This window comes from Leopardus geoffroyi, chromosome D4 (genome assembly GCF_018350155.1).
Source record: "Leopardus geoffroyi isolate Oge1 chromosome D4, O.geoffroyi_Oge1_pat1.0, whole genome shotgun sequence".
In the NCBI taxonomy this organism is placed as follows: Eukaryota; Metazoa; Chordata; class Mammalia; order Carnivora; family Felidae; genus Leopardus; species Leopardus geoffroyi.
In genome coordinates, this window is record NC_059342.1 from 45,374,420 (window position 1) to 45,400,926 (window position 26,507).

General features: G+C 43.0%; 1 protein-coding gene across 5 annotated transcripts in view; it reads left to right on the top strand.

Annotated features, from left to right (window-relative positions):
* FOCAD (focadhesin) overlaps nt 1-26,507 on the top strand; it is a 322,833-nt gene that overhangs the window by 17,401 nt on the left and 278,925 nt on the right. For 2 of the 5 annotated variants that reach the window (XM_045468724.1, XM_045468725.1), the window contains exons 2-4: nt 15,071-15,169; nt 18,345-18,419; nt 20,958-21,112. In XM_045468724.1, coding sequence (XP_045324680.1) covers nt 15,113-15,169; nt 18,345-18,419; nt 20,958-21,112 — 287 coding nt within the window. In that variant the 5' untranslated portion in view covers nt 15,071-15,112. Of the gene's footprint in view, nt 1-15,070; nt 15,170-18,344; nt 18,420-20,957; nt 21,188-26,507 lie in introns of those variants that run through there. The other 3 variants (XM_045468726.1, XM_045468727.1, XM_045468728.1) reach the window with 2 other exon arrangements.

Here is a 26,507-nt window from a genome sequence, read left to right on the forward strand (position 1 = left end):
GCTCTTATTAATTTATTTTGGTCTTCATTTCGTGAGTCTAATTCGTGAGAAAGATACAGATTCTTCTGTATTTCTCACTTTCTGTTTTGGAAACTTGATCTGAAAGCAAAATAAACAACAGAATTCTGATTCTAACATTTTTTCTTTTTCTTTTTTTTTTTTTTTTGGAGCGTATTGTGTATTAGCTACTGTGCTAAACACAGCAAGTCGAAAACCACTTTTACTAACTGCCCATTGCACCCCAGGCCCAGCAGTGGTGAGCAAGACACAGCTGTTTCAAGAAAACTCGAAAAGTCCAGGGGAATAATGCGGCAGGCTTGGTCAGAGAGGAGCCCTTCCTGTTCGACAGCCTTCTTCGCCAGTGTCTGAGCAGGGACAGCTGCGATCCCATGGCAGCTAGCCCCTTCAGAACGAGAAGGTCTTCTCCATCTTGAGGACGGATTACAGTCCTCACAGGGCTGGAAGGGACGTTAGAAATTGCCTGAGCCCAGCTCTGCATCTCAGCCTCTTCTTGTCCTTGCCTGGAAGGTGATGTAGTTAGTCCTCACCCTGTTTTCTGAGACGGCCGCGGGAAGTGAGAAGGGACGTGGCGTGGCTTCCGTGTGGTCTTTTTCTTCTGGACATTTCTTCCCGAACATTCCACCATGGTTGCAAACTCTGTGTTCTTACAAATGACCTCATCCATACGGAAATTCTCTCTGTCTCACGGAGCTGTGTTTTGAACTGTCACATGATGGGGCCACCTGCCAGCCAAGCATTCCTTTGCGGAAGTGTGGCCGTCTGTGCCTGTGGGGTAGTGTTTGAGCAAGCGTTTGGGCGAAGGATTGCTTTCATCTGTTTCAATGAATATTTACCTATTTATTTAAAAATGGAAAATGGTTTTTTAATAAACTGTCTTGTGCTTGCTAAAAAAAAAAAAAGGGAAGTGTAAATATGGAAGTTTTGATATCACTGGTAAGAATCTGCATGGACCAGGGCGCCTGGGTGGCTTAGTCGGTTAAGCGTCCGACTTCGGTGCAGGTCATGATCTCACAGTTCGTGGGTTTGAGCCCTACATCGGGCTCTGTGCTGACAGCTCGGAGCTTGGCGCCCGGAGCCTGCTTTGGATTCTGTGTCTCCCTCTCTCTCTCTGCCCCTCCCCTGCTCATGCTCTGTCTCTCAAAAATAAATAAACATTAAACAAACAAAAAAAAGAATTTGCATGGACCTAATGAAAGATCCACACACTCATTGCCATGACAAGAGTAGCCAATCTTGGTTTTGTTAGATGCTCACTGGACTTGAACTGAATGGTCAGTGATGAAATGAAAATGTAAAATCAAGAAATGTACAGGATGAGGGTCGGTTTATATTGATCGTTTTTGTGTTTTGTGCTCTGCATGGGATGCCTCCGGTTTTTTTAAAGATTTTTTTTGAGGGCTCCTGGGTGGCTCAGTTGGTTGGGCATCCCGACTCCTGATTTCAGCTCAGGTGACCATCCCAGGATCGTGGAATTGACCCCTATGTCAAGCTTCACACACAGTGTGGAGCCTGCTTCAGATTCTCTCTCTCTCCCTCTGCCCCCACCCCTGTTTGCGTGTGCTCTCTCTCTCTCTAAAAAAAAAAAAAATGAATAAAAGATTTTATTTTTGGGTGCCTGGGTGACTCAGTCGGTTGAGCGTCTGACTTCAGCTCAGGTCGTGATCTCATGGTTCGTGAGTTCAAGCCCCGCGTCAGGCACTGTCTTCAGGGCCTGGAGCCTGCTTTGGATTCTGTGTCTCCCTCTCTCTCTGCTTCTCCCATGCTCACACTGTATCTGTCTCTCTCTCAAAATAATAAATAAACATTAAAAAAAATGATTTTATTTTAAAGCAATTGCCACACCAGGGTGGATTGCAATATATACAGAGATACATAGCTGTTTGCATGTGCTGATGAACTACTTTGGGGACAGGTTTTTTGTTTTGTTTTGTTTTGTTTTAAAGAGATGCTAGATTCTCTGGGATGCAGCGAGATGTAGTAGAAAAAACAAGGCGTTGGATTCAGACTAAGACTAATAATAGCCAACATTTTGAAAGTGTTTGTTATGTGCCTGGTTGTGAGTAAAGTGCTTTAATGCATTATCTTAATTTGAAAAAAAAACTCTGTGTCAATTGTCCTTCATAGGGTAGCGGTTAAGAACGTGGACTTCGGAGACAGATTGCACGGTTCATATTTGTGCTCTGTTTCTTACATAATTAGGCAATTAATTTTGACCTCTCTTTGCCTCACTTGGTTTTTCATATGAAAATGTGGATAATAATAGTAGTCCTGTCATGTGGTTATTTTGAATATCGGATGAGAGAAGACACATAAAGGGCTTCGACAGTGCCTGCCTGGCACATGGTAAAACTCAATATCCTGGCTATTAATACCACTGTATAACCTCAGGCAAGTTACTTCCTCTCTGAGATGTCGTTTTCTCATGTGGGAAGTGGGAGTTAATAATATCTACCTCAGAGTTACTGTGCAGACCCAATAGGATCAGTTTTTAAAAAAAAATTTTTTTTGAATGTTTTTATTTATTTTGAGACAGAGAGATGGAGCATGAGTAGGGGAGGGGCAGAGAGAGAGAGAGAGAGAGAGAGAGAGCGGGAGACACAGAATCCGCAGCAGGCTCCAGGCTCTGAGCTGTCAGCACAGAGCCCGATGCGGGGCTCGAACCCATGAACCACAAGATCTTGACCTGAGCTGAAGTCAGCTGCTCAACCAGCTGAGCCACCCAGGCGCCCCTGAGTGAATCTGTATTAAACAGGTACTTGTTATATGCTGGGGTCACAGTGGTCAAAAAGAGAGACCAGGTCCCTTCCTGCAAGAGTTTGCCATCCATTGCAGGGGTAGAAAGAGGCAGCGGAAATAAGTGAATGATGATCATTTGAGATTGTGATAAAGCTGTGAAGGATGTTGCTTCCCAGTGCACTATTATCTTTTTAAAGTTTTATTTACTCTCTGGGGCACCTGGGTGGCTCAGTTGGTTGGGTGTCCAACTCTTGGTTCCAGTTCAGGTCCTGATCTTGTGGTTTCATGGGTTTGTGCCCCGCGTTGGGCTCTGTGCGGGTGGTGCGGAGCCTGCTTGGGATTCTCTTGCCCTCTCTCTTGGCTCCTTCCCCGCTCGCGCTGTGTCTCTCTCAAAATAAATAAATAGTACTTCCAAAAAACTTTTTAAGTAATCTCTACACCCAGTGTGGGGCTCGAACTCATGACCTCAACTCAAAAGTTGTATGCTCTACTGACTGAGCCAGCCAGGTGCCCCCAGTGCCATATTTACTTTATTTCAGGGCTACATTGGCTTAGTTAACAGTGGGGAAATTTTCTATCTTCCTCCAAAATTCTTGTGCTTATTTGATCTTCAGCTTTTACCAGCACTAAGAATGCAGGTTAAAATAACTAAACTGTAGCTATTGCATTCTACATGAATTTAGTAATTTGGCTTTCATGGAAAATAAGAACTGAGGTTGAATGGTCACTTTGCAGCAATCAAGAAAAATGTTGCTTTTTAACTTGTAATCAGTCTACACAATTCTTTTCAAGAGTGAGAGCTTTTATTTTGGTGTAAACTTTACCCGGGAGTCTAAGTGGGAAAATTTTAATGGTTATGTTTCTCCTTAAAAATGGAAGAAGTTTTTGCATGGTTTAAAGGTAATTGCATCTATCTAGTTAAATTACATTGACCTGTTTCAATATTACTCTTTCCATAAAGTGTTGGTAAAATGGCTAACAAAGGAATCTTTTCAAAAACATTTTTTAAAACAGGTTTATTTATTTTGGGGAGAGAGAGAGAGAGACAGAGCATGAGTAGAGGAGGGGCAGAGAGAGAGAGGGAGACAGAATCTTAAGCAGCTCCTGAGCTGTCAGCACAGAGCCCGATGCGGGGCTCGAACCCACAAACTGCGAGATCGTGATCTGAAACGAAGTCGGACGCTTAACCGACTGAGCCACCCAGGTGCCCCGGCTAACAAAGGAATCTTTTATCATTTCTCAAATTTTCCTAGTTTGTTGCTCACTGCATCACACCTGTTAATGATGGATTTGTAATTTGGTTTCAGAAAGTCCTATCTTTGTTTCTAAAGCATGTGTTGGTATCTGAATAAATATTTTGGTAACTATTCAAAATTGCAAAAACACATGGTCTTGTGAAAAAATTAGAAAATAGGAACAGGCAAAACCAAAAATCACCCATAAGGTATATTTTCCAGGCTTTTCCACATCCACCTGTGCTCAGACAATCTGGATTTGAATTTCAGCTTACTTTACGACCTTGAAAAAAACCGATCTAAATTTTCTGTGCCTCGGTTTCTTCATCTGCAAAATGAGTACTTATCTCATAGGGTTATTGGAGGGTTAAATGAGTTAATATAGGTGAAGTGCATAGAATATTGCTTGGCCCTCAGTAAGAACCCCCTATGTGAGGTTTTAAAAATGTTTTTTTTTTTTTTAAAGAAACCACAGAAATTCAATTCTCACAGTTCCGGAGGCTGACCGTCTGAGATTAGGATGCCGGCATGGTGGGACCTTCTTCTTGGGTCATAGGCAGCAACTTCTCTCTGTGTCCTTATATGGTGGGAGACCTAAAAAACTTGTTATTATGGAAGTTTTCAAACATACGCAAAAATAGAATAGTATTATGAACTCAAATGTACTCCTCTATTATGAGCATTTAGATAGACATTCTTGTTTTAATCTATCCCAGGGTAAGTGGAATATTTTATAGAAAATCCTTAATGTCCTATCATTACCCCCTAAATACTTCAGCTTATACTATATTAATATTTGCTGAGAAGTAAATTATTTTAGAGAACCAGTGCACAGAATTAGGGTCATTTATTTTAAGTGTTATTTATTTAAGTGATCTCGACACCCAACATGGGCTCAAACTCAGGATCCTGAAATCAAGAGTCTCCTGCTTTTCTGACTGAGCCGGTCAGGCACCCCACAGAGTCATTTTTGAGGGGAGGAAATACAAGTAAAATACTTAGAAAATATATTCTGTGGTGCTTTACCAAATTCTAGTTAACTGAATAGTATTTGAAGTAAAATTATAAGAGTGGAGATTTTAGCTGTTCAGATTAGACCTTTATTTGGAAGATCTTTAAAATGATTGGGTATCAGTTTTTATTATAAATGTACTGTAAAGATGATTTTGTATCAACATGAAATATTTATCTCAAAAACGCACTGAGCAATTTGAGTATTCTTTTGGTGGAGCAAAAAATTTCAAAATTGTAATAGAAAAAATCATCTCATAAAAGAGCTAATTTGAAGACTTTGAAGGCTTAGATTGGATACTGTAAAAATTCTAGGTAAGTGTATCTTTAGATTTTTTACATTTGATCTTAGCCAAAAGGCCGAGAAGCCTTTAGATTAAATTTTTTTAAATGTTTATTTATTATTTTTGAGAGAGAGAGAGAGAGAAGAGTATGAGTGGGGGAGGGGCAGAGAGAGAGAGGGAGACACAGAGTTGGAAGCAGGCTCGAGGCTCTGAGCTGTCAGCACAGAACCCGACGTGGGGCTCAAACTTGCAGACTGTGAGATGACCTGAGCCGAAGTCAATGGTTAACTAACTGACTGAGCCACCCAGGCGCCCCAAGCCTTTAGATTTAAAAAAAAAAAAAAATCTTTAGGTTTTTTAAAAATAACTTTTAATCTTTATTCTCTTATATATTTGGCACATAAATGCCTACACAGATATGACACTTAAAAAAAAGATTACTCAGGAATAATTAGGGAAAATGTAACAAAATCAGGCATTCTTCAAGGAAGTGGTTTTGTGTTTTACTTTAATGCCTGGTTCTCCTGGACAGCAATCAGTTCTAACTTGGAATTTCCTGCCTTTGGTCTTATTTTAGACTCTCACTTCAAAATCTGTGAGTAAGTAGCATGTGATATAAACGGAGAAAGAACTAAATTGTAAAGGCAGGGATTTGATTGCAGTTTGATGTATTTTCATAAATTGTAATCGGTGAGATCATCAGAAGCCGTAGCCACCTACATTTGCTCGGCACTTGAATTACAGACCCTGAAATTCCTGGGGCCTTGTGCAGCCATGACCGGAACGTGCCGGTCATGCCTCGTGGTACTGATGGTCCAGGGATGCACTGAGCCACAAAGGGAGCACCCGCCCCCCCTTCTCACCTGAATCGCCAGCCTGATCAGCCTTTTTGGCAAGTTGCTTAACCTCTTTGACGTTCAGTTTCTTCATTTCTCTGGGGAAAAAGAAGTAAGGAAGGGAGCTGGTCTCAGGTCTACCGTGTTATTAAGGAAGTACGACCTACTGTAACAAAGAGATCCCCAAATGCGATGGTTCAAACAAAGTAGAAGATTCTTTCTTTCTCATGTAATAGCTGGAGTTTCAGGTATATAGTTCTGCTCTGTGCTGTCATTTAGGAATCTGGGTTCTTTCCATCCTGTTTGTTTCTATTTTTTTTTTAAGTTTATTTATTTTGAGAGAGAGAGAGAGAGAGAGAGAGAGAGGCAATGAGAGATGGTGAGGGAGAGAATCCCAAGCAGGCTCCTCACTGTCAGCCCAGAGCCCGATGTGGGGCTTGAACTCACGAACCATGAGATCATGACCTGAGCTGAAATCAAGAGTTGGATGCTTAACTGACTGAGCCACGCAGGTGCTCTGTCCCATTGATTTGAGGCAGCAGGTGGCAGTTGGATTTCAAAGCTTTTGAAGCAAGAGCTGAAGCTAGGGTTGACTCTCTAGGAAGTATCAGGGTTTAATACTGGGTGACAAAATACAATCCCAAGGCCAGATTCTAGACAGCATGTGTAAAAGCAGTTAGGGAGCAACAAGTGGTAGATGAGAAGCTATGCAGGCAGTAAACCTCAATAGCGGATTGCAAAGCAAGGTGCGTGGGTGAAAAGTACAGACAGTTTTTTTTTTCCTTCTTTAAAAAGCAGGGCGAGGGGCGCCTGGGTGGCGCAGTCGGTGAAGCGTCCGACTTCAGCCAGGTCACGATCTCGCGGTCCGTGAGTTCGAGCCCCGCGTCAGGCTCTGGGCTGATGGCTCGGAGCCTGGAGCCTGTTTCCGATTCTGTGTCTCCCTCTCTCTCTGCCCCTCCCCCGTTCATGCTCTGTCTCTCTCTGTCCCAAAAATAAATAAACAATGAAAAAAAAAATTTTAAAAAGCAGGGCGAAGCAATTAGGAGGGATTGGAGTATCCCCCTGAGCCACAGTCTTGACAAACTTGTGAGAGCGGCTCAAATATATTGATGGTGCCATCAGCTTTTGTCTATGCTGTTAAGAGTAACAAAAAATCGTCACATATATGGTTTAAATCCCCAGGGTGACGGTTCTGTAGCTTCATTTGAGGGAGAAAGAAACTAAATAAATACATAACTGAGAGTTGGAATAGTCGCTAAAGACTTGGAAAGTCCTCCTAGATTTTGCATCTCTGAAGCACAGGGTCCCTTTAATGTGAACGAAGTATATATTTGTATCAGTCTGCTAACGTAAACTGGCTTCAGGAGTGTACTTTCAGTAGCCCTGATCTGACCTACATTGCCGCCGTGAGTCCTTCCCATAAAGGAATTTGGTAGTGAAGAGTGCTCAAAGTTGTCTTTCTCTGTGATCATCAGATCCCTCCAGCCCCCGCACCCCGTTCCCAACCACCCTACATAATCCCTCTGCCGGATTCCCGTAGCAAGTGTGAATATAATTAGATCTTTCATTTTCCAGATTGTGCATGCCATTTGAAGTTGGACGCTCAACACCTTTGCGTGATAGATGGTGTTGTGTATGTTCGTATCCTAGAGAAACTATGAAGAAACTTGAAAACCTAAAGCGTTTTGTCTACCTGCTGCTTCTTTATTACCTCTAGAATGCAGTTGATAGATTTCTTTTCTAATTTTTTTATACTTAAAAAAAAATCTTTATTTGAGAGAGAGAGAGGGAGCCAGAGTGCGAGCTAGGGACTGGCAGGGAGAGAGGGAGACACAGACAGGCTCCAGGTGCCGAGCTGTCAGCGCAGAGCCCGATGTAGGGCTCACACGTAAACTCACGAACCGTGAGATCATGACCCGAGCCACAGTTGGATGTTCAACCGACCCAGGTGCCCCTATAGATATATTTTCTTGGAAGTCTTCTGATGCTGCTGGAACACCGTGGCAGATCAGGTGATAATTGCTTAAGTTAAGCAAATGCTTTGATTCACTTGGGACTTGAAGGCCTTATTAAAAATTCACTTTCTGATTTAGATTTAGGGCCAAAAGGCACAATGACAGGTTGGAGATAAATCTTTTAAAAGCAAACACTTTTTTGGTCACATGTGGTTTATGGAGCATATCGTGAGTGGTTTCCTTTTAGTAAAGAGTGTCCCGGTAAGACGTAATATATAAATTGTTTTCCTTAACGTATTAAATGCCCAAGGGAAGTTGAGATTAAAAGTAGGACCCTGGGGCGCCTGGGTGGCGCAGTCGGTTAAGCGTCCGACTTCAGCCAGGTCACGATCTCGCGGTCCGTGAGTTCGAGCCCCGCTTCGGGCTCTGGGCTGATGGCTCAGAGCCTGGAGCCTGTTTCCGATTCTGTGTCTCCCTCTCTCTCTGCCCCTCCCCCGTTCATGCTCTGTCTCTCTCTGTCCCAAAAATAAATAAACGTTGAAAAAAAAAAATAAATAAATAAAAGTAGGACCCAAGCTAGACTACCAGTGCTAAAGCAAGCATTATGTACTCTTGTTTTTTGAAATTCCCTAAGAGGATATGATGTTCTGATCCCCGGAAAGGCCACATGGTTGTGATTAACCTTGAAATCCAAGTCTCTGGCAGATGAAAGACACTTGGAGCTTGCAGCCCAAGGATAGCAAATCAAGGATGATATCAAATCATAATGCAGCTTGGGTAGTGGTTTTTAGAATGGCTGGCAGCTGTTTATTAGGAAGGATCCAGTTGCCACAGATTTTAAAAATGTGTTCGTTCTCTGGCGTGTCACACGAGTGTTAGGGCTTCTTTTGTAAACTTTAGCTCTTCGTCATCAGTACTTAGGTAATCTTGATGAAACGGCCCTCTTTTACTCTGTCGGCCTGCCTCCTGCACACAGAGTCATTCTTTCTGTAAGGGTTGGCTTTTTCACTGCGTAAGAAGCTATTAGCCTTACCAGCCGCTCATCGGTCCCCAAAGCATTTTGGAATTTCACCATTCGGGGCCTGGATCAGAGAGGGTAACCACACATTTTCTTCTAGTTAGCTCTATGGCTGTTGACACGCGGGTAAGTCTATTCTGTGATACGTTTCTAAGCGTCTGCTGCTCTGGAGGGTCTAAGGTGTACTTTCTACCGAGTTGGAGCGTCAGAAAACTGTACTTGGATTCCATTAGCTGGGGCTGTTTTGCTGAATCACATGGTATGTTATCCCGATGGTTTTATCCAGGGTTTTCTTTAAGAAAGAAGTAATATAAAATTCCCTTTAGCTTATGTTATTGGCAGTGTTGCTTACTATATCACTCTGTAATCCCCAGATAAAGCCTCATCTGACAAATTTCCTTGAGGTTAGAAGTATGAAAAAGATTGTTTTCTTTGATAAAAGGTACTTTCCTGCCCATCTTTTCCACAATAAAAGGTGTGTAAGTTACCTTATTGGTATATTTACTTGTGCCTGGGAGCACAGGGCCAAATCTGAATGTCAGTTTTAGCAATTGTGTCAGTAAATTTTATAAATTAATTAAAAAAATTGTCATTATTTAAGCCAGGAGTCAGCAAACCGTGGCCCACTGTCCTCCTGTTTTTGTAAATAAAATTTTATCATAGCACAGCTCTGGTCGATATGGCTGCTTTCAGGCTACAGTGGCAGATTTGAGTAGTTGCTCTCTGACCCTTATATTTATGTATCTTTATAATGTTTTCTTTATTTTTGAGAGTGAGAGTGTGAGTGGAGGAGGGACAGGGAGAGAGGGAGACAGAAGGTCTGAACTGGGCTCTGCGCTGACAGCGACAGATGCGGGGTTTGAACTCGCAAACCGTGAGATTGTGAACTGAGCTGATGCTGGACGCTCAACCAACTCGGCCACGCAGGCGCCCCACTACCTGACCCTTTAGAAAAGAATATTTCCAATCCTAATGCAATTAGTCACATGATGGTGTTCGTCAGCCCCAATACTGCAAGAATATAAAACAAGGTGACTATTATAAGATGTGGCTACTGGAGAGAGGCTTGACAGAAAGAGATGTGCTATGAAAGAAATTTCATCTTTAAATAGAGGGAACAGGGGCGCCTGGGTGGCGCAGTCGGTTAAGCGTCCGACTTCAGCCAGGTCACGATCTCGCGGTCCGTGAGTTCGAGCCCCGCGTCGGGCTCTGGGCTGATGGCTCAGAGCCTGGAGCCTGTTTCCTATTCTGTGTCTCCCTCTCTCTCTGCCCCTCCCCCGTTCATGCTCTGTCTCTCTCTGTCCCAAAAAAAATAAATAAAAAAACGTTGAAAAAAAAATTAAAAAAAAAAAAATAGAGGGAACATATAGAGAAGGGTATTTTATGCAGGCAAGAATAGCGTAAGGAAAATTCCTTAGGAATGAGCACGTGGGACTAATTTGAGAAGTGTTGTGGCCAGATCGGAATCAGACAGCAGTGAGGATGAAGGTGACCAGGAGAAATGGTTGATGGAGGTCTTCAAAGCTCAGAATCCGAATTTGCATTGAGTCTGACAGGCTAGTGAGACCCCCGCTCTGAATTCTTCGCAGGGAAATGATGTGATGGAAATCACGTCGTAGGACAGTGAATCTGACAGCAGCGTAAGGGATGCGATCGTGCGTGGAGATCCCGAGACCAAGCAGTTAGTGAAGGAAGCCTAGCGTGAGGAACTGAGGCGAGGAGGGTAGAAATGGGGAGGAGAGGCAGGCTGTGAGGTGCTGGGAGGGAGGAAACCGACTCTGATTGAGTGGATGTAGGGGATGGTAGCAAAGAAACTCGAGAGAGGGAAACTGAGAAACGTGGGACCGAAATGGTAGACTTTTTTTTTCTTCAACGTTTATTTATTTTTGAGAGAGAGCAGGGAGGGGCAGAGAGAGAAGGAAACAGAGGATCCGAGGCGGGCTCCGTGCTGACAGCAGAGAGCCTGATGCGGGGCTTGAACTCACAAACCATGAGATCATGACCTGAGCCACAATCAGATGCTCAACCATCTAAGCCACAAAGGCACCTCATGATAAATGTTTTTGTGAGTAAAACATGGTACTTTCTTTTTGAGCTCCCTAGTCTCTAGCTTGCTTGCTTTATTTATTTATTTATTTTAATTTTTTTTTTTTTAAGCTTTATTTTTGAGAGAGAGAGAGAGAGAGAGAGAAAGTGGGGGAGCAACAGAGAGAGAAGGAGACACAGGATCCCAAGCAGGCTCCAGGCTCTGAGCTGTCAGCACAGAGCTCGACGCAGGGCTCGAACTCACGATCCGTGAGTTCGTGACCTGAGCCAAAGTTGGACGCTCAACCGACTGAGCCACCCAGGTGCCCGTCTCTGGCTTTATTATTATTATTATTATTATTTATTTATTTTTTTTTTTTTTTCCAGTTGCTATCTTTGTAAGAGAAGGCAGGGAAGTATTTAGCTACATGACTGGCCTCCGGGAGTTTCCAGGAAGGAAGAGAGCACAAGGAGCTTGGGAGCAGGAAGATGGGACGCAGGAAGTGCAGCGGACAGAGGAGTAGGAGTCCGTGGAGCAGAGTTTCCCAGTGTTTATCCCAGGAAAGAAAGGCTGGCTGTATAGATTGTTACTGGATATTGCTAGAAAAAAGGGTGCCATGATCAGATAAGTTTGGTAAGCTCTGGGTGAAGCAAAGTGTATCAGCCTTCTTGCTTTAGAAATTCCGAGATTCTATAATGAATGTGTATCATCATTGATATCTTCAACTAAGATCTGTCTCTCCAGTTATAGATTCATGTATCCAACTTTCTACCCACCATCTCCATTTGTATATCTGTTAGACACCTGAAACGTACCTGTTCAGAATGAAACTCCCAGTCTTTGCCCACAAAACTTGTTTCCCTATGTCAGTTGATGGGGACTCCGTCTTTTCCTTTAGTAGAAAAAAAAGTCATGGTAAGTGATGTATACATTTTTTTGCCCTAAATTTTGCTTTTTTTTTCTTTTGAGAGAGGGAGAGGGTGCAAGTGAGTAAGGAGCAGAGAGAGAGAGAGCGAGAGGAGAGAGAGAATCCCATGAAGGGTAAAGAGAGGGGGAGAGAGAGAGAGCATGCAAATGAGCGAGGGTCAAAGAAAGAGAGAGAATGGGGCTCACCCAAAGCAGGGCTCGTGCTCACCCAATGCGGGGCTCGAACTCACCAACCGTGAGATCATGACATGAGCTGAAGTCCGATGCTTAATGATTGAGCCACCCAGGCGCCCTAAATTGTTTGGTTTAATGTATAAAATGTCCAAAGAAATGGAGATTAAAATTAAAGGTGCTCAGATCAAAAACTTTGGAGTCATCTCTGAACCTTTCCTCTATACTCTCATGCAATCATTAGCCACAACCACATTGCTCTCCCTTCAATTATATCTTGAATCTGAGCATTTCTTATTTTAAGTGATTCTGTTAAAATCTAACCACTTTTTCCCTGTAGTAGCTTCCTGTTTCACTCAGGATAGATACATCTGTCCTACTGGTGATCTACCAGACGTCTTATGATCTGTCTTCTCATTGGCTTTCTGATTTCCCGTTCTCTTCTGCCGTCATCCACTCCTGATTCCTTTCTTTGCTCTTTCTAGACCGAACCTTCAGCACTTTATGGGCTTTGGGCTTTTGCACTCACTGTTTACTGTGCCTGTGACACTCTTCCCCCAGACATCTGTATGGGTTACTCACCGAATGTCAGACTCTCTAGATGAGACTGGCCCTGACTACCATATTTATTTTTTATTTTTTTAATTAAAACAATTGCTTTTAATGTTATTTATTTTTGAAGGAGAGAAAGACAGAGCATGAGCAGGGGAGGGGCAGAGAGAGACACACACACAGAATCTGAAGCAGGCTCCAGGCTCCGAGCTGTCAGCACAGAGCTGGACGTGGGGCTCGGGCTCCTTAACCCTGAGATCATGACCTGAGCTGAAGTCGGAGGCTTAACCCACTGAACCACCCAGGTGCTCCTCTGACTGCCATATTTAAAATAGAAAGTATTTCTGTAATATTCTAAGCTCCATGAGTATAGGGATTTTTGTCCGTTTTGTTTCCTGTGGTCACCAAAGCACCCAGAACAGTGCCTGACACCAAATAGACAGTCACCTAATGAGTACTTGTTACATGAGTGAATGAAAATCCAAGGTGGGAATATATGTTCCTTACAAAATCTTTTCAAAGTTTATTTATTTTGAGAGAGAGGGAGAGTTCGTACAGGTCGGGGAGAGGCAGGGAGAGGGAGAGAGAATCCCAGGCGGGCTCCACACCGTCAGCTCAGAGCCCAACATGGGGCTCGATCTCATGAACCTGTGAGATCACAACCTGAGCTGAAACTGAGTCGGATGCTTAACCCCTCACTTAAACGCCCGAGCCAGGCACCCCTACAAAACCCTTTTTTTTTTTTTTTTTTTACCCTCTTGGCATATCCTGTATTTCTCAGGGACACACTTTGGGGAATTCTGTTTTGATATCTTACAGAATTCAAACGAGCAGAAAATTCCAAGAAAGAGGAGACAGACACATCTGGAAGTTGAAGAAATTTTGACCTGAAACTAATGGATAGATTTTGATAGGGGGCGTAATTTGCAGTCTGAGAATAAGCTGTTTCAGTGCTGTGAAATGTCTAATTCAAGGGAGTTAAGTTGGACCTAGATGTTGAAGAAGAAGGCTAGGATAAACGATCGCTTCAGAGAATTTAGCCTTGGAAAAAGGGGACGAAAGTAGTTACAGCCACAGGTTCAACGCAAGGCGCCGACGTTTGTGAGACCGGCAGAGCTTGGTTTGATGGCCTGTTATTTTTATAAGGTAATCTGGAGTACCTGCATGAAAGATTTTTTTTAATTTTTAATTATTATTTTTAGTTATATTGTAATAAATAGGTGAGCTAAAGCAATTTATTTTTCAAAGTAGTGTAATTTGGTGGGTTTAGTGCTGCATGGACTGGATAAATTGAGATCCTTAGGAAATCCTGTCAGTAGTTTGACCACCTTGCCCTCCTGCATCTTTTTTTTTTTTTTTTTTTTAAATTTTTTTTTTTTCAACATTTATTTATTTTTGGGACAGAGAGAGACAGAGCATGAACGGGGGAGGGGCAGAGAGAGAGGGAGACACAGAATCGGAAGCAGGCTCCAGGCTCCGAGCCGTCAGCCCAGAGCCCGACGCGGGGCTCGAACTCACGGACCGCGAGATCGTGACCTGGCTGAAGTCGGGTGCTTAACCGACTGCGCCACCCAGGCGCCCCATCCTGCATCTTTTTTTGTACGCTTGAAAACTATTTTGTCTTTTTCTTTTCTCTCCTCTCCTCTCCTCTCCCTTCTTTCCTTTTTTCCTTTTTTCTTTCTTTTTTTTTTTTTTTTTGACAGCCCAGTAGGAATGAGAGGTGTGATGTAAATATTAAAAGTTGGTGCTAATTGCTTGCTCTTTTAGCAGATGAGCAGTCTGTTTCATTGTGTGAGTTTCTGGGTCATTTCTATACTTCCTGCGAAAAGCTCACTTAGGCATTACACTTGTCACTAGCGGTTGGATTAGTGCTTAAATGAAAGCTTGTGGTACAGTTTAAACAGTTTGGGGAAGTTTGAGTCTTTCTCCCTTGGAAGTTTTGATCCATGAAAGAGTTTCTATTTTAAACATGTGGTTGAACTTTTAAAGTCACGTTATTTGGGCTCGAGCTTTTGGAGTTTTTGTTTGCGTGTTTGTTTCCATAGTGCGAATTAATCTGTTTCAGGATTAGCTTTAATGGGAAAAACCAAGAGTGGTTGAGCATTATTGTTTACTTATCAATCGTGGCATTTGTGGACTGAAGTCGTTGGTATGATTGTATGGCAACAATTACTCTGCAGAGCCCTATGCTTTATTTCCATTGTTGTCTTTGAAACGAATTGCTTTCATGTTATGTGAGGAGTAATTGCTTTGAACTCCTTTTCTGGACTAACAAGTATTCTTTTGTTTTGATTACAGAGTCTGCATGTATACCTGTAAGAGAATCTGAGAGAATAAAAAATGTCAGATGATATCAGGAAAAGGTTTGAATTTCCAAATTCTCTTATCCAATCACAGGTAATTTTGATTTATTTAATTATTTTTGCTTCATGGTAACAACTGAACCTTGCTGGTGGATTGTTGATAGAACTTTATCTTTTTAACATTAAATATTTTACTCCATATGTAGGGATAATTATTATTTTATTAACTTTTACGTAAGTTAATTTGAAAATTTATATTGAGGGGCGCCTGGCTGACTCTGTTGGTGGAGTACGTGACTCTTGATCTCGGGGTCGTGAGTTCAGACCCCACGTTGGATGTAGAGATTACGTTAAAAAAAGAAAATGAGTGGGCACCTGGGTGGTTCAGTCGGTTGAGTGTTCGACTTCGGTTCAGGTCATGATCTTGCAGTTTGTGGGTTCAAGCCCCGCTTTGGGCTCTGTGCTGACAGCTTGGAGCCTGGAGCCTGCTTCGGATTCCGTGTCTCTCTCTTTCTGCCCTTCCCCCACTCACACTCCGTCTCTCTCTCTCTCTCTCTCGCTCTCAAAAATAAACATTAAAAAAATAAAATAATGGAATAAAGTAAAAATTTGTGTGTGATGTAGGAGGGTAAATATTTGAAACTGACCAATCTCAGCTTCTATTTATTTCATACTTTTCTTATTAGACCTAATAAAACTTGGATTAACTAGGAGGCCCCTGAATCTGTATTATTTATTTATTTATTTATTTATTTAAGTCTATAATTAATTTTTGGGAATGGAAGCAAATGACTATGCATCTACAGAGTATGAGAGATTAAGATTTGAAATGGTATATTTTACCCCTGGACGGCAATTAAGAATAAGAGATTTTGATAGGTAGTGACGTTCAGCAAGTAAAATACCTTGGAGGAACAAACTTGATGTATGTACTAACGTAGGCAGGGGATGGTGACAATGTATTTTAGAGAGCTTTTCAGTTATTAGGGCTAAAACAAAAGTGGTTTTCTGGTCAGCCTTCCCCTAAGCAGAAGCATTCTGGTTAGTCAAGATACCATAATAGCTTACTGTTTTTTCTTGTGAGAGCGAAGCCAAGGGGCCAGCAGAAGCCTGCCCGAAGACTGGAAGACACCCAGCGTCTGGGCTGCTTTCGACACTTAACTCCGGAGATGCCTGCTGTGGGAATTGACTTAGCTGGGTAGTGGGGAACCCTTCCATGAGGAGTAGAACACTCCTTATGCAAGATTCCCTTCTACCTGACTGGGTTGGAATCCTATCCTGTGCAGCACAGGTCCTTACCATGAAGAGGAAGATGATGGCGTGGAGGATACCGTCCACAGTTTTTTGTTTCTCTGTGCCTGCAGCCCCTTCATTAGCATAGATAACCGAGAACCGCCTGTGTGTGTTACCGTTACATTAACTGCAAAGTGCACATGTATTGTTTCACCGAGGATGTCTCTTTATTCTATTATGGAAAACTTACGTAGCAGTATAGGGTCATTTATCCCTATTTTGTACTTTAAAATTTTGTTACTTCAAAATCAATTTAGCCTCTGTTCTCTGATTTGTTGGAAAGATACATAGACAGGCAAGAGGAAGAAGCTGAACCTGGTGGGCAGTGGGGGAATGTTTGTCAGGAAGCTGATATTCTTCTAGTCTTTTCTAAATGTGAACGGTGGCTTTTTTTTTTTTTTTAATTTAATTTAGTTTTTTTTTGGTCTCTGTTGTGCTTCACATTCATTTTATTTGGTTCTTGCAATTGTGCCCTGTTCTCTGTGAATACTTCTTATTGTTCTTTTGTAACCACTGCTCAGTGTTAGCACCATATTTCATTGATTCACACACATCTTTTCACATTTTAACGTCTTTGAAAACGGGTTGCATCTAGTAATTCGTGGCAGCAGTTGTTACACAGTTGGTGTGGCTTGCACAATTGTGAACTTGGCCACGATTTTCTAAATGAGTCTGAAAGGGCTCTTCCGTTAATAGAAAATCACAATTCTACATTATGAGGAGCATTATATAACATAGGTTTAATTGGCAGCCTTTTTTCCTTAGTGGTTCATAAAATAATGGTGCATCTTGCAGTTCATGGCCAGTTGCAGTCAATGAAATATGGTATATTTTTGTAAATGGGCACCAAAACTGTTCACTGGTCTTCATTTCTTGTTACTATTCCTTTCACTGGGAGGTAAGAGACAGTTAATTGATCTTAAACTTAATATTCATGTAAATGAGTGATTTATATTGCAAAACTGAGATCATCATGCGCTGAGGTCTTAAAGGATTTCCGATGTGTGAAATACAGAAAAGAAACAAAGGAGTGGGTGCTGTGTTTTTCTGCGAGCTTTTCCGGAGACTTAAGGGAGTGCAAGGCTGACAGGGATTCACAGGTGTATCATATGTTGGTCCAAGTGCAGGGTCAACACTTGGCTGGAGTTGGAAAGGTATTTCCCAGCCGGTGCACAGGGTGGCTGTCCTTGCTGCCAGCCCCCAGCTCTAAGACGGCGGTGCTGGGCGGGGCCAAAGAACTAGAATGGAGTTGCGGTGGTAGGAAAGAATGATATTTACGTACTTAAGTCATCATCCCTCCTATAAAAGTCTTAGATTTAATTTCGGGCTTTTTGACCAAAGCAGGATATGGGAAAGTTTCAGAGATTCATGGGGCCAAAAGCTTATTAAAGGGCTGAAACCTCTGAGAAAAATAAGAAAGAAATTAAATCACAGAGCCTAAGCGGGAGAGAACGGCGGCTGCGGTGGGGGGAGGGGGGGAGACCTGTTGGCTCGGATCGGCCGCGTGGGCCACGGTCATCAAGAGGGGGAGGAGTTTTCTCCATCTTCGTTAAGGGCATGATGAAGCACGATAGATTTCATGTAGATGCAAAAATGATTTCAAAAGCTGTGGAGTTTCTCATTTGTCTCCTGGTTTAAGGGGATGAAGCGATCTCGCGTGACCTTTTAATACTAAGTGACAGCAATGTGAACTGAGAACCTGGCAATTTTCTTAACATCTGTGAACTGTAGTCTGCTTATTGGGATCAAAAGGCTTCCCTTGAGAGTTGTTATGAAGATAAGAAATCATGCCCGTAGAATTGCCTAATTCAGTGCCTTGCGCAGATCACGCGCTCAAACGAATGGGACTTGCCTGCCTGGCGCACGCGTGTTCCTATCAGCTAGTATCGATATGAGTTACCTTCAAAGGCACTAATTGGAGAGAACCTCTCACACAATGTATTTACTGATTATTTATTTATTTATTTATTTTTAAGGCTGTGGGTCATCTCATTGCTGCCGTCCTAAAGGAAAGTGGTTTTTCAGAAAAGATCCACCAATCCACAGACCAGGTCTGTATTCAACCTCGTGCTTGAGTTCTGTGTGGATACTGTTGCCAGCCGCACATACACACTTCTTTCGTTTCTCCCGGAGTTCAGGTCACTGTAGAAATGAGACGTTCCTTGCCTTGGTGGGTTTTTTTTTTTTTTTTTGGTTTGCCATGTTCTTCTTCCAAATGCTTGACAATTAAAAAATTTGTTACGACAGACTCCGGGAATGAGATGTGGAGCGGGGGGTGAAGGGGGGTAGTCTTGCGACTGTTAGGGAAAAATAACCCCGGGTGAAATGAGGGTAGACGTGGCCTTGGAGAATGCTGGTAGGATTACCTCTGAGGGCATATTTTTGTTTACCAGAGCAAGTGAATATAGAGGGGATCAATTTGGATGTGGGCGATTTCTTGTACTTTATGGTGGCCCAAGAAGGAGTTCTGCGTGGGAAAGGTCGGGCATCGGTACTTGGAGCTGAAGGATGCATGTCCGTACCATGCATAGGACAGGTGAATGCTGAGAGAGGAAGCCATGCTGAGCTTATACCGAGCTATATAGCACTTGGGTTTTGGTCACCTGGTGTTGTGTATTTCGACCTGACGGTTGGAAACTCCACTTAAGTAGGTGCTCTAAGGTAAACTCCATGGAAAATACCGGTGATGGAAATAGGACAATTTTTCTCACAACTGAAATCCGTTGATTTACTTTCTCGCGCGTGGCTTTCTCCCCACCCCCCCCCTCCCCCCCGCCACCTTGTGTTTGATCAGCTATTCCAGGTTACCCCTCTCCATAGCTTCCGCTGCCATGTCGAAATAAGCATAGAGGCAAACTTCTCTAATTGGCATTTGTCTGGCATTTGTGTGTAGTCCTACAAATTAGGTTTCCTGAGAACCCTGATCTTAATCCTGCCGATAATCGCATTATGTACTCTGAGATGATCTAGTGGTTTTACTTAAACGGCCAGGATTTATTGAATGTCAGATGCCTGTAACTAACTGTTTTCTCTTCTGTTAATAAATGAATGCTTACTTCCACGAGGGCATAGTATTACCTGAGGCGATGGTTTTTTATTCACTGATTTCATTTTTCTGGCTTCTAATGGAGTAATGACATTTAGAACCCTTTGGTACTGGCTGTACAGGCGAATAAAATTTCCTTCTGAATAAAAGAAATGGAATATAAATATTTCTTTCCTGCTGTGACTATTAAAGAAATATAAATATTTCTTTCCTGCTGTTAGAGTGGGATCCTAAGACTGAAAAGGCTCCCAAAGCCAGCCACAGTGGGAAAGTGGGCACAATATGATGTTGATTTTCATTCTTTTAGTTATTCTGTGGGAGCTGAGGATCTGAATTTTTTTTTTCTCAGATTATCCACTTTTCTAATAAGTTCTGTCCGAAGGCGGGAAAAATAACTTCATTATGTGTTCTTTAAATACATTAAAAAACAAAAACAACACCTCAAACCGCATGTAACTCTAAATGGGCTTAACCCATCATACGTTGAAATATGGATTCATCACGACTAGTGAACCCCCTGGGGGTTGTTGGGTCGTGGGTTCCTGAGAAAATTGTGAAAGCTAGAGTCTCTGCTTTTATAGGATTTTTCAAAATAAGGCACTTACATTGACTTCTGTGCCCTTCTGGTGCTTTTCTGTCAAAGAAGACAGGTTCATAGTGTGTGTGTGGGTGGGGGGGCAAAAAGTCCATTTTTTTTTTTTAATTTTTTTTTCAATGTTTATTTATTTTTGGGACAGAGAGAGACAGAGCATGAACGGGGGAGGGGCAGAGAGAGAGGGAGACACAGAATCGGAAACAGGCTCCAGGCTCTGAGCCATCAGCCCAGAGCCCGACGCGGGGCTCGAACTCGCGGACCGCGAGATCGTGACCTGGCTGAAGTCGGACGCTCAACCGACTGCGCCACCCAGGCGCCCCAAAAAGTCCATTTCTTTCCTGACCAAAACGGTCTTCTCGGCTTCTGTTGGTCGCCGTGGGCGGGGCAACTTGCGGGTATCCTGTTTTACCTCACTGCCTTCCCTCTGGGCCCACGTTAGACTCGAGTAAGTTGGGGCAGGGACATCGTTGGGGCGGGGTGGGGTGCATGGAGATGGCAGAGTCTGGTGGTAGGAGAGCGGAAACACGTTCTGAAAATGTTACCGCGCATAGGGCTTGAAGCATAGGTACGATTTGGAGCGCAGCGCAGACTAACTGCTGGACTGACGTGGATGGTGGCTGGTCAGAGGGATTGGTTAGAGCCCGGCGCCAGAGTCCAGTCTTAGTTTTGATCTCCTGTTGGGTTTGTCGTGTTGCTCAGACCCAAGTCGTACGGCTGAGTGCAGCCGCCTTAGTTTGCACCAGATGAGAGCGAGCTGCTCTCTCTGAACACATCCACTATCTCTCCTGGGGAGCTGACTTTCGTTTATTCTACAAATGGTGGGACAAGAGCACCGTCTTTGTCGAGGGAAGGTAGCCTGCTGGGAACAAATTCGACGAACGGCGGGGGGGATTCTGTATGCTTTTGGCGCTCCTTGCAAGTGTCTTCTAATCACTGGTTTGATTTCAGACTCCGGCTTTGAACTTGCTGTGGGAGAAGTGTTGTGATGATAATGCGGTGGTTCGAACGGCCTGCTGCGAGGCTCTGGTGGCACTCGTCGCCCAGGATCACGCAGAGTTCAGCTATGTGCTCAATGGGATACTCAACCTGATTCCGTCGACCAGGTCGTCTTTCCTTCCCGTTTGATCAGCGAAACACTTACATTTTTAGAAAACAGATTCACGAATTTGCCATTCAAGGTCCACATTCACCCTACTTGCCAGTTGATTTTCTTTCCCTTCAAATGTCATGCCGTTGATATTTCGTAGGCGCTGATTTAAACTCTATAGTTGTGGAATTTGTGGTCAGTTGCTGTCTGTAAGTCACAGGGCTCTGCTTAAATGTGTCATTGCTTTAAAAAAAATTTTTTTTAATGTTATTTTTTGAGAGAGAGAGAGAGCGTGAGCAGGGGAGAGGCATAAAGAGAGCGGGGCAGAGGATCTGAAGTGGGCTCTGTGCTGACAGCAGAGAGCCTGGCGTGAGGCTTGAAATCATGGATTGTGAGGGGCGCCTGGGTGGCTCAGTCGGTTGAGCGTCCGACTTCAGCTCAGGTCACGATCTCGCGGTCCGTGAGTTCGAGCCCCGCGTCAGGCTCTGGGCTGATGGCTCAGAGCCTGGAGCCTGCTTCCGATTCTGTGTCTCCCTCTCTCTCTGCCCGACCCCCCGTTCATGCTCTGTCTCTCTCTCTGTCTCAAAAATAAATAAACGTTAAAAAAAAACATTAAAAAAAAAAAAAGAAATCATGGATTGTGAGATCATGACCCAAGCTGAAGTTGGACGCTTAATTGACTGAGCCACCCAGGTGCCCCTGTCACTGCTCTTTTTTTTTTTTTCTTAAATGAAGAAAATAGCTAAGTAGTTTATAATTCCCAAGTGCAGTGCAAATTCTTGACTTACATTAAGCAAGTAGGTTGCCCATAAGCAATACTACTCCCACGGTGGTAAAGTTTATATATTATTGGTAATATTTGGTCAGACTTTGGCTTTAGTACGTGAATTAGAAAATAATAGCACTGGGGCACCTGGCCGGCTCAGTTGTAAGAGCATGCAACTCTTGATCTTGGGGTCATGAATTCAAGCCCCACATCGGGGGTAGAGATTACTAAAAATATAAATAAAACCTGAAAAAGAAATAACAGCACGAATTTTTAAGAAAAGTATTTTGTGATTTAGACGTGTTTCCTCTGATTATCTCAAGTAAAGCATGTTTGGTGTTTTGAATTTTTGCTCTGACTGTATTTATTTATTTATTTTTTTAAGTTTATTTATTTATTTTGGGGGAGAGAGAGAGAGCGAGAGAGAGCCACAACGTGTGCACCAGCACACGCACAGGTGCAAGCAGGGGAGGAGCGGAGAGAGGGGGAGAGAGAATCCCAACCAGGCTCCACGCCGTTAGCCGCAGAGCCTGGCACGGGACTTGAACGCGTGAACCGTGAGATCATGACCCGAGCCGAAGTCAAGAGTCAGATGCTTAGCTGACTGAGCCACCCAGGTGCCCCTAGTGTGACTGTATATTTATGGACTGACAAGAATGGAGTCGAAAGTATTGAAAGGGGCATACAGCATTCTGAGGTGGTCAAACAGGACCGTGTTGGAACCACATCATGGAAGTGAGCGTCTCTCGTGGCACATTCCCTGGAAATGAGATGCCCCTCTTTGCTTCAAGAAATGATCTTCATCTGCATGTCTGCAGTTCTGCCTACTTTAAACATTTTTTTTTTTTTCAGCGTTTATTTTTGGGACAGAGAGAGACAGAGCATGAACGGGGGAGGGGCAGAGAGAGAGGGAGACACAGAATCGGAAACAGGCTCCAGGCTCTGAGCCATCAGCCCAGAGCCTGACGCGGGGCTCGAACTCATGGACCGCGAGATCGTGACCTGGCTGAAGTCGGACGCTTAACCGACTGCGCCACCCAGGCGCCCCTTTTTTTTTTTTTTAAACATTTTTTTTTTTTTTTTTTTAGTTCTGCCTACTTTAAATCACTGGGGCATCTGCTCCCTTCTCTTAGTTCTTACCCAGCCTCTCCCCTCCCTCTCTGTGGGGCTGCTTGTGCTCCCTGTTGTCCTCCGACGTGAAGGCTGAGTAACCTCTGGCCCTTTAACTTGGCTTCACAAATCTTATTTTGTTCCCTTAGATCCTCTCTTGGTATCTTTTTGGAACCTTGATTTTTCCTTCTTTGTCTTTCCTTCTTTCTTTTTCTTTATAGCGTGCCGCCTGTAGTTAGAAGTCCAAACTCTTCCGAGTGTTCTACATGCCCTTGCCCGAACTGGGGCCAGCCTTCTGTTCAGCCTGCGTGTCCTGCCACGAGCACTCCTCTCCGGCCACACACAGGCCTTCCCTATTCCCTCTTCTTGAGCTTCTGCATGAATGGGCAGGTTTCTTCCCGTTTTCCTTCTGAAATCATGCCCTTCATGCCTCAAGGCTCAGTCCAGGCGTCCCTTCTCCTGCCTAGATACCTTCTCTCTTCCCAGCTGGGCTATTTGTTCTTTCGTAGTATATATATTTTTAAACCTGTATTTTTATGCTTAGCACATTTTTTGACAGTTATTAGATGATCATATATTTCTGAATAAGTAAGAATTTGACCGTGGCTCAAAATGTAATGATTTTCTGTCTTTTTCCTTGTGTGAATGCTCACACACGCGCACCTACACATACCCTTCAAAAAGGAGTTAAAAAAATTTTTTTAAATGTTTTTATTTATTTTTGAGACAGAGAGAGACAGAACGTGAGCAGGGGAGGGGCAGAGAGAGAGGGAGACACAGAATCGGAAGCAGGCTCCAGGCTCTGAGCTGTCAGCACAGAGCCCGATGCGGGGCTCGAACTCACGGAGTGTGAGATCATGACCTGAGCTGAAGTGAGACGCTCAACCGACGGAGCCCCCCAGTGCCCCTAAAAAAGGAGTTTTGAGGAGACTTTTAAAACGTCAAGTTTTGGGGCACCTGGGGGGCTCGGTCGGTTGAGCGTTCGACTTGGGCTCAGGTCATGTTCTCCCGGTTTGTGAGTTCAAGCCCCACGTTGGGCTCTCTGCTCTCAGCCCAGAGCCCGCTTCTGATCTCTGTCTCCCTCTCTCTCTGCTCCTCCCTCGCTTGCACTCTCTCAAAAATAAATAAAACATCAGGAATTTTTTTTTTAAGTTTTAATGTGTCTCTCTTTTAACTTACTGGTTGATCTTAAGCCACATAGGTTTTGCCTTATGCTTTTTTTCAGATGCAGGTAATGGTATTTGTTTCCCCCTAAGTAGTTTTCAAGAGCCTTAAAATTCATAAACATAAAATCTGCTTGTACTGTGTAGTTGTACTGTTTATATTCAAAAGTAAGATACTAGCAGCTAAGGGGCCAGAGTGATGTCTCTGTTTACATAAGGGAGAATTAGAGCAGGTTAGATTATACCTTTTTTTTTTTTTTTTTTTCTATTAAGATTATGTTTATAAGTGATCTCTTCACCCAGCATGGGGCTTGAACTTACAACCCTGAGATCAAGAGTTGCATGCTTTACTGACTGAGCCAGCCAGGTGCCCCTGGAGATCATTTTTTTTTTTTTTTAATGTTTATTCATTTTTAAGAGAGACAGAGTGAGAGTGGGAGAGGGGCCGAGGGAGAGGGAGACACAGAATCCGAAGCAGGCTCCAGGCTCTGAGCTGTCAGCACAGAGCCCAATGCAGGGCTTGAACTCACGAACTGCAAGATCATGACCTGCGCCAAAGTTGGCCACTTAACCGACTGAGCCACCCAGGTGCCCCTGGAGATGATTCTTTAACAAAAATAAAGTGCTTTCTAATTTTTCCAGCTGCATAGTATTCCATTGTACGAACGTGCCATAATTTACCAATTCCCCATTGTTGTCAATTATTATTATTATTATTTTTGCAATTACAGGCAATGCTTCAGTGAGTAATCTTATACATAAAGGTGTCCATTAGTTTTCAAGGGTCTTGGGAAATATGGTCAAGATATAGAAGAAAGCCTTGCATTTTACAGTAAGCAAATTTAGGAATCTTAACAATTGAAAGATCCTGGGGAAACATTTTTTTTCTTCAAAGTTTCTTATCTGAGAATGTTCCTGTCTAACTTATCAGCCACAAAGAGAAGTGAACAGGGTAGACCCTGAAGCTAACCGATTTAATTTTGGAATCAATTTGGTGATGAAATGTGTTATATAAGTGCTATTTTTTTTTCATTGTTGCCAGTAGAGATAATAATTGTTTTTCAAGAATTTTTTTCATTTATTTCAAGTAGCAGAGCTTTGTGGTTTGTAGTGATTTCAAAGAGTATACTTTGCATTGTTTATGTCTTAAAAAAAAAACAACAACAACAAAATGGGAAGCAAATTTAAGAAATTAAATTTAATTTAATTAAAAACAGGAGACCGAAACAGCCTCTGCCTTCAAATGCCGTTCCAGGAATTTTCTGACACAGAAAACCATCTTTTTGCTGTGCAAATGGAAGCAAAAGAAAACTGGGGCACTGGTACTTATACGGCACAAAATAGACTTTAAAATAAAGACTATAACAAGAAACAGAGACGAACACTATATAATGATAAAGGAGACAATCCAGCAGGAGGATGTAACAATTATAAATATTTATGCACCCAACACGGCAGCACCTAAATATATAAAGCAACTATTAATAGACATAGAGGACTGTAACACCCCACTTATAACATTGGACAGGTCGTCCAGGCAGAAAATCAACAAGGGAAACAGTGTTTTTAAATGACACATTGGACCAGACGGACCTAACGGATGTATCTAGAACATTCCATCCAAAAACCGTGGAATACACATTCTTTTCAAGTGCACATGGAACATTTTCCTGAGTAGATGCCATGTTAGGCCACAAAACAAATCTCAGTGAATTAAACATTAAAATCCTGTCCTGCATCTTTACTGACCACAACAGTACAAAACCGGAAATAACAAACAAACAAACATACCCAAACCTAAAAAACGCCACCATCTTTATCTTTGGGATCTAAAGGCAGGAATGACTTTGTCATTCCCCTGTGCTTCTTGGCTGAGACATTTTGGATCTTCAGTTTCCGGTATTTAAATGTCTACTTGTTTCTGGATTTCTCTTCTTAAATAGAGGTTTATCAGAATCTAGAGGCACCCTGGGAACAGTGCCCCTCAGGAATTGCTCAGCTTTGATGTAGAACAATAATTCTACAATGTTATCTTTTCTTTTTGCCTACTTGCTAGGCTGGCAGCCTGTAGGAACTGAGAGAGAGATTGAGAGAGGGAGTAAGTGAGGCAGAGTAAGAAGCAGCCTTCTATAGAATAGATATTTTAGAGAATGTAGCTTCTGGAGCTTTCTCAGCATTGCAGTGAATGTTGAAATCTGCAAGGAAAGATGGAAGGAAAAGTCAGTGAGGTCACCGCTCCCCACCTTCTAACCTGCTCCTGGGCCCTTTGCAAGACTAGTCTGTAAAATTCTCTTGGAACATGTATGGAAACCCTCCCTGCTCCCTCCACCAATTCAACCTGCAATTTGAGAAACATTGGTCTAGAGCCTGCT